A 12,289-nucleotide genomic window follows, 5' to 3' on the forward strand; every position below is an offset into this window, starting at 1 on the left:
TTTTTAAGTTCCTGACCAACTCCACCTCTGATCACTGGTTGAAGACTGACTCGCGAACCCTCAGTTTCCTCCTCAAGATGTCAATAATCAGCTCCTTGATTTAACTGACACTGAGTGAGAGGTGGTTGTTGTGGCAGCACTTGGCCAGGTTTTCAGTCTCCCTCCTAAATGCTGATTTGTCACCCCTCCTTTGATTTGACTAACAATAGTGGTGTTGTGAGCAAACTTAAATATGATATTGAAGCTGTGCTTAGCCTCACAGAAATAAATATAAAGCAAGTAGAAGTAGAGCAGGGGGCTAAGCACACAGCCTTGCACACCTGTGCTATGATGATTGTGGAGGAGATGTTGTTGCCAATCTGAACTGACTGGGATCTGCAAGCGAGGAAATCAAGGATCTATTTGTACAAGGAGGTATTGTGACCTAGGTGTTGAAGCTTGTTGATTAGTTTTGAGAGGATGATAGTATTGAATGCCAAGCTGTAATCAATGCAGAATATCCCGATGTATGCATCTTCACTGTCTAGATGTTCCGGTGTTGAGCGGAGTGCCAATGAAATGGCATTTGCTGTTGACCTGTTGTGACGGTAGGCAAATAAGCGTGACCGTAAGTCACTTCTTAGAGAAGTTGATGTGTTTCATCATCAAACTCTCAAAGCACTTCATCACAGTGGATGTAAATGCTACTGGATGATAGTCATTGAGACAGGTTACCACATTTTTCTCAGATACCGATCAACCTTCTATCAGCTTGAACCAGTCTGGCCATTCTCCTCTGACACCTCTCATTAGCAAGGCATTTTTGGCTACAGAACTGCTGCTCACTTTTTTTGTGTGTGTTTTTTTTTTTTTTGCACCATTCTCTGTAAACTCAATCGTTGCACACAGAAATCCCAGGACATCAGCAGTTTCTGACATACTTAGACAACCCATCTGGTACCAGTAATCATTCCATGGTCAAAGTCACTTTGATCACATTTCCTTCCCATTCTGATGTTTGGTCTGAACAACAACTGAACCTCTTGACCATGTCTGTGTGCTTTTATGCATTGAGTTGCTGTCATATGATTGGCTGATTAGATATGTCCTTTAACAAGCAGGTGTACCTAATAAAGTGGCAATTGAGTGTACTTAAAGTTGACCTGCCATGAAATTTTGGATGTACCAGCACTGTTTTATTTTTACTTAATTTTACTCAATGTTTATCTGGATTGCTCATGGTTAAACTGGAGAAACCTTTAATAAACTGACAAGAGGACTGTTAACATTTCTTTTAGTAGTGTTGCTGTCTTCTGGTTTTATGCAAAGTAGCCCAGTCCTTGTGGCTTAGAAATATTATTAGCAAGTATTGCAGGTTTAAATTTCTTTAAGTTGTAAATTGGTTGTAATGTTCTTATTTTGTGATCATTTATAGGTGCTGGGGAGAAAGGACAAGCAATAAAAAGATGCAGTCCTCTGGCATTTCCAAGTGATAAGATTCCACCCAAATCGCCTCGGCCACGTCGTAATATATGGCTTTCTCGCAGTCAGTCTGATTTCTTTACCCGAAAAGTTAGTCGGAAGATAAATGTCCAAGATCCATACTATACTCCTAGCAAGGGAACTTCACACAAAATTAATCCTTTCATTGCAAGGCAGGACTTGAAAGGTGGAAAAATAAAATTTGTAGACACACCAAGTAAATCGGTAATATCTCTAGCATTTGACCTGCCTTCACCTGATTCTACAGACTGCTCGTTCATTTCAACAACCCAAGCCAAACAGTACCTTACTGGGGATTTTCAGGAAACTCTTGTCCCTGAGCGACGATATCGATCCCTTCCAGTTTCACCTGATTTGCCAACAAAAGAATGTCATAGTTTTGGGCCCTTTTCATTAACATTGGGGAAATGCGACCCATTGCAATTGGGAACAGATGTGAAACAGAAAGTGTTGAACACTTCCAAATATTCTGTTTTGGAGATTCCACCATTTAAACAGAAACTTCCAATTCAGCAGTCTCCCTCATCAGAACAGGTTGATGCAATGGACTGTTCAGGAACTGAAGACCTACCGGATGGAAATGACCTATGTACAGAGCGTAGGACACAACTAAATACCTTAAAAACTAAAGAAAGCTACAGTCTTTGTGTTCCAGAGAGCTTGAATTCTAATTGTATAACAGGAGGCAATGAGCCAAATTTAAATGGTACATCTTGCGGCAACTGGAATAGCTCAATTTCCAGTGAAGAAGTGAAGGAGCGAGAAATGCAGAGGGACATGTCAAAATTAGCAATACCAGAACACAAGTCATGTTTTAGTGTCAGTATTGCACTGGAGCGAGATGAAATAGACCCAGGTAATTGTGCTGAAGCATCTGACATAGAAGGGCATTCCTCTGTGGTGCTGACTCCATGCATGAATTCAAATCCTTGCCACCTTCAGTCAAAATGCAATATTTGAAGAAACATTCATAAATTGTATTGGTTTCTTTTAACAACTTTTTTCTGCTTGGTTTAAAAAAAATCCAGTTATTTTCATTTGGTCAGGAATGATATGAAAGTCTAGAATTCCAAAGCTCTTTTCAAACTTTGAGGTGCAGGTACCATGGATCACAGTCCATTCTGATGAATCATTTGATATTTGGTGATTGGCCAGTATTATAAATTGACTTATTTGGGTAAACCTTTTGCATCTTATTTCTAATTGATTAAAATGTTTTATGGAAGTAGCTTTATAAACCAGCCAAAGGTAACTTCTACTAAATATCTACCTGCATGCAATATGTACCCCAGCGCCTTTCAGTATTTGTGAGGTATCAGTTTGATGACTAGTTTTCCTCAGCTTGTAAACAAGTAAAATATTTTCCATTTTCCTCGAATGGAAATGATTCGTTGCATCATCTATGGTCTTTAATAGCTGGACTTGCAGTTAAAATTTTCTGGGATATTTATTGGAAAAATAACCAACTTTTTATTTGTGGGCTAGTCTGAGATTGCTCTCAGAAAATTACACCTATACTTTACGAATTATTTAAAAATCTATTTCATTGTATTTTCATGTTTCTACATATACCTGTGCAAAGTAAGATTACTGTGTTATCTTTTAAGGATGGTAAGATTACTGTGTTACCTTGTAAGGATAGCCTGCAAATCCAAGGGTACCAGTACACAGTAAACCATGTTTATCAATACTTTGTGTCCACATCAATGATGTAATTTTTGACTAAATTTAAGTTGTACTCAAATTAACAAGGTGGACCATAAAGATTTCTTACTACAAGAAAAGCACTTCATCACTTTCCTATAGCTTGAAAAGATGTTACTACTGTATATTTTGTATTTCAACCTGGACTACTGTAACAGAGTTGGATGTATTGCCACAAGGTGCCATGTCTGTAATCATTTATGATGGGTCAACTCACAGGAATAGTGCAAAGATTTTCAAGTTTGCAGAAAAAATTGGTGTATTTATCTTTTACTGTGCAATCAATTCCATTATTTTGAGATTTTGTTCAAATTAGCTTTCTTTTCTTGATCTCAAAAAATGTGAACTCTTTCGTATTTCTTTGTAATGGCTGTTATGCCATGATTTAAGTGTAGATTTTGTATTTTCTGCTTCCTCTTATCGAGATGCATACTACTACTCCTTGTGGAGAATGCTTTTTATTTAATCAGTTAGTTAAGGTTTTAATAATGGATGTGAATTACAGAATTTTTATTTTTACATCTTTGTTTAACCGAAGTCTGGATTTAATCTCGATTGGAAATATTAAGGTAAATTAGACCGTATAATTTGCACCTTAACTAATGGTAAAGTTACCTCAGTTTATCTTGACCATTTTTCAAACTTATTCCGGATTTTCCTACTATGCATTTTATTGTATTGTTGATAATCTGTCAATTTGTACCCCCAATCGAATTTGATGTAGTCAACAGATGCGCAATATGTTGCTGGGTATTTAGACCCATCAAATTAAATTAATTGATTAGCATTTGCTTCAAATTTTCTTTAAATTGCATTATTTTAGTTTTACGTTTTTATGTATGTTTATTTATTTTCTTGTGATTTTGGCCAGTTTTCTTTTGAATAACATCCAGTTTGACCATCCAAGTTACAGTATTATGGTGAAGACAATTGTGTTAATCAAATTGCACCATTTTCTTAATGCTATCTAGTTTTTAATTAAAACTGAAGTGCATTTGAATCCTACATTAATTTGGCTAGCTGCGTTATTTGCATTGAGGCCTGTTTGATTTAGAAATTCCCTTAGAGTTTTCTTGTTTTTTTTCCTCTTTGAATGTGCTATTGGGATTCCTTGATGGGATGAATTGTTAAATCTTGAATTTGGTTCCTGAACTTCTTTTATATAAAAAAAAAAATAATAATAATCTTGGTGACATTTTTCTATTTTCTGTGCCAGAAGCGTGCAAGCAATGCATAATTCTATAGAGAAAATGACTTGCATTCACTTTGAGGCGTGACCCATGTAATCTAATACCAGAATAGAAAAAGTCCTTCCTGGTTTCTGCTCAGTTTATCATTTCTCCCCATGAAGATGTTAAAAATAAGTTGCACTACATAATTTTGTTCTAACTATTAAGATTGAAATCTTGGGTGAGAGTGTAAGTCCTGCATAAGTGTTTTTAGCGGAGATTATCTTGTACTGTACTTTAATGAGCTTTACTTTGAAGGTGGTAACACATTGCTTGACATCATCTTTGACCACCAATTGGCCATGGTTTGGGTTACTGTTATAATGTTAATTTGTTCAAGTGACAATCCATGTGATTTTGTATTTCTAAACTAGAATACCTCTTTCTTTTGGTTTGGTTAAACTTTGTGTTGATTCTTTCTACTTAGTTTTAGTTTCACACACTGTTTAACAGACAAATTAATTACTGATACCAAGTGGACAGAAATACAACATACTGATTTATAACCATCCAAATCAACAATGGGGGGGGGGGGGTGGTGGAAGTTGCACAGCAAAAACATAAACTGTTTTTTCTTTGGAAATGATAAATATTTTGGATCATAATATTGGATATGGTCAGCAGGTTGGGTTGGATCTGTGGAAAGAGTTGAATCACAGAGCTGATATATTAATGGTTTCTCTTTTTGCAGGTACTCCTTGACCTGCTGATTGCTTTTGGTTGGATCTTCAGCATCTACAGTTTCATTAATTTTTTTTTGGTGGAACTGAGATTGCTGTACCAATCATACTTGACCCTCTTTAACAAATGCAGCTCCCCATCTCCCTCAATCATTGGATCCCATTCTGTAGTCACTATTATATCAATTCAAGAAATTATACAGAAATTTGAGTGTAAGGAGTTCCTTATTTTGATTTGAACTGTCAAAATTTTACAACTTTCCATTTCTGAATTGAGTATTCTTGCTATTTTGCATTCTCTAAATAGAATCAGGTATTAAAGGACAGAAAACTAGTGGGATTGCATTTTAAATCCAATTCTGTTTTTCTTTAATCTATGTACAGCCAAATATAGCTTATTTAGTGCTATTTTGAGTTGCTCTTTACCAAAATTTGTCTATCACATGGCTGTAACTGAGCAGAAAACAAGTAGTTTTAGGAATAGTTTGTCGAGTAACATCCTCCAGAAAGTCTTGTTTCTGAATGTGATTTGGTTATTAAAGTAACTAGGAGCAGAATGATGTGAAAAGAAGCTGGGACTCGCCTTGCTACTTGCAGAAAATAGGGGTTATATAAGATTGCATATAATTAACGTACGTTATTTTCAAATTTCTGCCTACCAGCTATTTTCTCAGTAGCGCTATGGAGAAATCTGAGTACCCTTTTAGCGTGCAGTACTGTGATTTATCCCATGGCTGCAAGAAAATCTGCAAGCTTCTGAACTATTCAAATTAGTGGTTTTAAAAAAAGGTTTCAGAAATTATTCAACTTTTTTCTATAGATTTCATTGCTTTTCATTTAATGGTTAACTACCTTCATTTCTGAACTTATGCTAATTCTTGTACTGAGGTGTGGATTACATTTTTAATTGGGTGTTTTCGTATTTTTGAGCTGCTTTCATAACCCTGCTTTTGCTACATTTACATGGATCCTTAAAGTATAACTAGTTAGCTGTACTTGGGACCCTCCATATAGGAGATCTGGAACATGCACTGTGAAACCATATATCAACATTTCAAATGAAAATAGGAAGATGGAGGAGAATATTGACCAATAGTCTACTATGTGGCTGTGGGCTTTGCAGGCAACTTTAGATGAAGTGTAAGTTCGAATAACTAAAACACACACACAGTTTTGAGAAGCATAATGGCCTGATCTAAAATAGTCAGGTAGTCCAATGAGCTTGATGTGCCCAGAAGACTATTTTTCTTTAAGTAGAATTTCATAAATTTTCAAACTAATAAGCACCCAGCATAGTGCTGTGTCTGGAACCTCCTAAAAGATGCTGTGAAACCTGTATTTTCTGTGGGTAGAGAGGAAACTACTTTTCTCAGAAGCTTTATCCACCACTTCAAATTGACAGGCAAGTCCATCAATTTTCGACTCTAATTCAAGGTTATTTAAGTCATGATTTGAAAACCACTTATTGGAAAAGTTGTAAATGAGAAGTACTTTTGATCACAGCTACTGCTTGGATGAATGACTTGTTTTCATGCAGCAGGATTTTTGTCTATGCTGATTGAGGATAAATGGTTTTGTGGTTTGTGAACTTACCAGTTAAATGTATATATAACATGCATTGGGCATTATTTTTGGAAATGCATTCTTTTCTAAAATTGTTTGGCAAATTGGGGAAACAATTTTGGCAATAAAACTTATTGAAAAATTCAAACATTTTGAAATCAGTTTCTTAAAATTTTAAATTCTTAATTCTAGATTTTATTGTCACGGTTTAGATAGAATTGTTACTTGAACTCCATTTGAAAATGTTTGCAAAGGACTTTGATTATCAATTGGTCTTCCATTAAGGAATTTTTCACTGTGATACTTTTATTAGCAAATACATTTAAGTGGGAAAAAATTAAGTTGTACTTGATAGTTTGCTATTTGATAATTAATTACCCTCACATTTTTCAGAGTGGGGGAAATATAACGTATTTAAGCAACTAATGTTTGCATTTCCATCATTTGAATAACTTCCTGGCTGTGCTTTTATGATGAATTAATCTGGAATTTTCAGGGAAACTCCAGGCTCCAAATAGCTATTCAATGCAGCTAAAGCTATTTTATTAAATGTCTAACAAATGTGATTTCATCTGAAAATTTAAGCTTATTGTAGAACAGTAAATGGGCTCTGGGTACTTTATAGTTCGTCTTATTTGTTGAAATTGTATGAAAATGGAGAACACCACACCATACTAATGGAATTCTCATCTTTATCAGACTACAAAGCAACCATTAGTAGACGTGGAATTCGTTTGTTTATGGAGTCTTGATTTCAAAAAACTGTTGGTGTTTGGCTCAATGTACAGTAATCAGCACAGAGCCAACTAATTGCTTTTGCTGATCATTAGTTCTAGAATGACAAGCGAGGTATGTATTCAGTCAACTAAGGTTATTTGGAGTCTGTAATTTCCATCTGCTGCAGTCATCTTGGATCTTTGGGGGGGGGGAAGATTTAAAAAAAACTATTTGCTTGTTTGAAGAACAAATCAATCTGGCAACAAAATGTAACATTCTTATAAGGACATTGGATTTGGAAAATAAAAGTCTACTTTGAATCATAACAGAACCAAATTTAAATATTTTCTAGAGGCAAATCGTGCTTTGGGGAACTATGTAGGTTTTGCTGTTTTTATTAATGAGCTGTACAGGCTGTTGAAAGCCTGCTAGAGACTTGGTAAAATTATTTTTGTAATAATTATGGAAAAGATAGACTTAATTATTTGGTATATTTACCACTGCAAATGATCTAGTTGTACTGGAAGGTCTTTAAATGAAGTACTGTACAAATTGTAATTTTGTAAGAATTGCTACAAAGTAATTTTGCCCTTGTACATATTTGGATTTATTTGGTCACATGGGTTGTATTATGAAAAATGAATCCCTGTGAAGAATGGAGTATCAACTGATGCTGTGGAAATCCAACCCACAAGTGTTGACATTGAATAGCAATATTGTGAATTTGTTCATTAATCAAACTTAATTGTACATTTTCCAAAAAGTTGTTTAATTACAATGGTACATTGAATAAATGACTGGAGATCTGTGGTTGCAAAAAGAAGACACGTGGTTGTATAATGTCTGTAAGTCGGAATGTGAAATGAAGTGATCCTTTCCAATTTTTTAAGAAAAAATTCAGAAATGACTTCTAATGACTCAGCAATTATGAAACTGTTGGTTCTAAGAAATGTTAAATTGGGGAAGTCTGCGAAAAGGATGTTCTCCGATAGAAACTTGAAAGCTGTTTTGTGTCTACTTGTGGAGTCATTGATTAAATTTAGAATGTAATCTCTTGTTTCAATACATCTCATGACCATTTTTGTACAGTACTATGCAAAAGTCTTAGGCACCCTAGATTTTTTTTAATGGTTTCAGATGGTACAGCCTCCAAGAGCCCTGATTTCAACACCAGAGTCTGTCTGGAATTACCTTGATAGACAGAAGTAAGTGAAGCAGCAAAAGTCTGTGGAACCACTGTGGCAAGTTCTCCAAGATACTTGGAACAATGTAACAGCCAATTTTTCGTATAAAACTGCATGAGTGTATCAGAGATTTGATGCAGATTTGAAGGCAAAGTGTGGTCACACCAAATAGTGACTTAAATTAGTTTTTTTAAAAACTGTTTACTGCTCTTTCTTTATAATTTTGATTATTTTGTAAGTACCTAAGACTTTTGCACAGTACTGTATCATTTACTTTGAGATATGCAAGTTTAAATGTTGACCTATGATTATCCTTTTAATGGTTTCTATTAGACACTTAAATAACTAGATTGTTTGCACTTGTAATAATGCCTTTACATTGTCACTACATTTTATGCAATTTTTTGCAATGGGAAGAAAATGTTTATTGTAGATCTATTTTCATATTTATGAAAGTATTTGATGTCTTAAAATTCAGAACTCTATAATAAAAAGCTTTAAATTAAAGTGAAAAATTTGTTTCTATTATGGTTTCCAGCAATTGAGGCCATTTCTCAGTCACAAGTAGTGAAAAGGTGATGGACATGACATGCTAAATTTTTTATTTCACATTTCTTTGAATTACTACTCTTACATTAGATCTGGGCAAATTGTATACACGTTATACCAAATTATCTATAAAACAATATGCTGCTTTCATCAGAAGTGGAGGACATATCTTCAAAGTTACCCATGGTTGAGGAAATGCACATGATCCTAGATCAAATTTATGCCTCATGTTCCTAACAGTGAGCATTTTTGCACATTTGCCAAAAATATCCCCTGGCAAATGTTCAGGGGATATTTGTATGGGGTTCTGCATAGATACATTCCAATGAGACAGGGAAAGGATGGTAGTGTACAGGAACTGTGGTGTACAAAGGCTGTTGTAAATCTAGTCCAGAGGAAAAGAGCTTACGAAATGTTTAAAAAAAAAACTAGGTAATGATAGAGATCTAGAAGATTATAAGGCTAGCAGGAAGGAGCTTACAAATGAAATTAGGAGAGCCAGAAGGGGCCATGAGAAGGTCTTAGACAGGATTAAGGAAAACCCCAAGGCATTCTACAAGTATGTGAAGAGCAAGAGGATAAGGTTGAAGAGAATAGTACCAATCAAGTGTGACAGTGGAAAAGTGTGTATGGAACCGGGGGAGATAGCAGAGGTACTTAATAGTTTGCTTCAGTATTCACTATGGAAAAGGATCTTGACCATTGTAGTGATGACTTGCAGTGGACTGAAAAGCTTGAGCGTGTAGATTTTAAGAAAGAGGATGTGCTGGAGCTTTTGGAGAGCATCAAGTTGGATAAGTCACCGGGACCGGACATGAGCTACCCCAGGCTACTGTGGGAAGCGAGAGGAGATTGCTGAGCCTCTGGCGATGATCTTTGCATCAATGACAATGGGAGAGGTTCTGGAGGATTGGAGGGTTGTGGATGTTGTTCCCTTATTCAAGAAAGGGAGTAGGGATAGCCCAGGAAATTATAGGCCAGTGAGTATTACCTTAGTTGGTAAGTTGATGGAGAAGATCCTGAGGGGCAGGATTTATGAACATTTGAAAAGGCATAATATGATTAGGAATAGTCAGCATGGCTTTGTCAAAGGCAGGTTGTGCCTTATGAGCCTGATTGAATTTTTTGAAGATGTGATTAAACACATTGATGAAGGAAGAGTAGTAGATGTAGTGTATATGGATTTCAGCAAGGCATTTGATAAGCTACCACATGCAAGGCTTATTGTGAAAGTAAGGAAGCTTAGGGTCCAAGGGGACATTGCTTTGTGGATCCAGAACTGGCTTGCCCACAGAAGGCAAAGAGTGGTTGTAGGCTGGTCATATTCTGCATGGTGGCCAGTGACCAGTGGTGTGCCTCAGGGATCTGTTCTGGGACCCTTACTCTGTGATTTTTATAAATGACCTGGATGAGGAAGTGGAGGGATGGGTTAGTGAGTTTGCTGATGACACCAAGGTTGGGGGTGTTGTGGATAGTGTGGAGGGCTGTCAGAGGTTACAGCGGGACATTGATAGGATGCAAAACTGGGCTGAGAAGTAACGGATGGAGTTCAACCCAATGAGTGTGAAGTGGTTCATTTTGGTAGGTCAAATAGGATGGCAGGATATAGCATTAATGGCAAGACTCTTGGCAGTGTGTAGGATCAGGGGGATCTTGGGGTCTGAGTCCATAGGACACTCAAAGTTGCTACACATGTTGGCTCTGTGGTTAAGGCATACAGTGCATTGGCCTTCATCAATCGTGGGATTGAGTTTAAGAGCTGAGAGGTAATGTTATTTAGGTCCCTGGTCAGATCCCACTTGGAGTACTGTGCTCAATCTGGTTGCCTCACTACAGGAAGGACATGGAAACCATAGAAAGGGTGCAGAGGAATTTTACAAGGATGTTGGGAAACATGCCTTATGAGAATAGGTTGAGTGAACTTGGCCTTTTCTTCTTCAAACAACGGAGGATGAGAGGTGACCTGCCAGAGGTGCACAAGATAATGAGAGGCTTTTTCCCAGGGCTGAAATGACTAGCATGAGAGGGTATAGCTTTAAGGTGCTTGGAATTTATTGTAGAGTAGATGTCGGGTAAGTTTTTATTTTATGCAGTAAGTGGTGAGTGTGTGGATTGGGCTGCCAGTGGAAACAATAGGGTCTTTTTAGAGACTCCTGGATGAAAACATGGAGCTTAGAAAAATAGAGGGCTGTGGGTAAGCCCAGGTAGTTCTAAGTAAGGACATGTTCAGCTCAAGGGCCTGTATTGTATGTTTTCCAAGTTTCTATTTTTTTCAACGTAACCACCACTGCTTGATAATTAACAATACAATCTTGAGTTACCATTAACTAGCTTGTATGAATGTGGCTAATTATTTTGTGGCATACTTTACCTTGTGAATGAAATATTTCCACCATATAACCCACAAAGGATGATTGAATTCCCCAGCAAAGTTCATCTCTGATGTTGTGACCTTTAGAGCAGCCTACTCGAGCCACATGCCATCTACCTCCTCCACATGAGGCATAACCAATACTAAATGATACGATACCAACATACAGGCTGGATTGTCCTTGTTTAAGCTTCACAATAGCCTGATTTAGGAATAACTATTGCTTCATGTCGAGTACAAATTTGGAGTAAGGATTTGAGGAAATTACTTACTCACTTAAATTTTAAAAATACTGCTCTTTAACCTATATCAAAGAAATACAATGCGATTTTTTAATTACAGGAAAAGTGCTTTATGATCAAATGACTTCAAAAACACATACAATGCTGGAAATCCAGAGCAATACACACAAAATACTGAGGAACCCTTGGTCAAACACAACTCTATTCCTCTGCATAGACGCTGCTTGACCTGCTGAGTTTCTCCATTGTGTTTTGCTCCCAAATGCTTTCAAGGTGGATAAAGTTATTAAAAAAGCTACTCAAACAGCAAGCAATGGCCTGTGTGCAATATAAATAACTGGAAGATTAAATCTTTAAATTAATATCCAGAGTACCTCAAAGAAAAAGGCAGTCTATTGATACTTAAGCTTTATCAAATTTCAATTTGAGGCTGTACTATTCATCACTTTCCAAATAAAAGTGAAAGAATTGTGATATTTGCTTAGACCAGATATTTTAAAGTTAACTATCTCATTTTTTTTTTAGAAATTTACCATTTACTTTAAACAAGACCATAAAAGGAAACGAG

General features: G+C 36.3%; 1 protein-coding gene across 3 annotated transcripts in view; it reads left to right on the forward strand.

The window, feature by feature from the left end:
• LOC140736914 (dual specificity testis-specific protein kinase 2-like) overlaps nt 1-9,161 on the forward strand; it is an 83,757-nt gene extending 74,596 nt beyond the window's left edge. For all 3 annotated transcript variants that reach the window (XM_073062944.1, XM_073062945.1, XM_073062946.1), the window contains one exon: nt 1,415-9,161. In XM_073062944.1, the coding sequence (XP_072919045.1) occupies nt 1,415-2,442 (1,028 nt within the window). In that variant the 3' untranslated portion in view covers nt 2,443-9,161. The remainder of the gene's footprint in view (nt 1-1,414) is intronic.
• Nucleotides 9,162-12,289: the final 3,128 nt, after the last annotated feature.

Source organism: Hemitrygon akajei, chromosome 12 (assembly GCF_048418815.1).
Source record: "Hemitrygon akajei chromosome 12, sHemAka1.3, whole genome shotgun sequence".
NCBI classification, from domain to species: Eukaryota; Metazoa; Chordata; class Chondrichthyes; order Myliobatiformes; family Dasyatidae; genus Hemitrygon; species Hemitrygon akajei.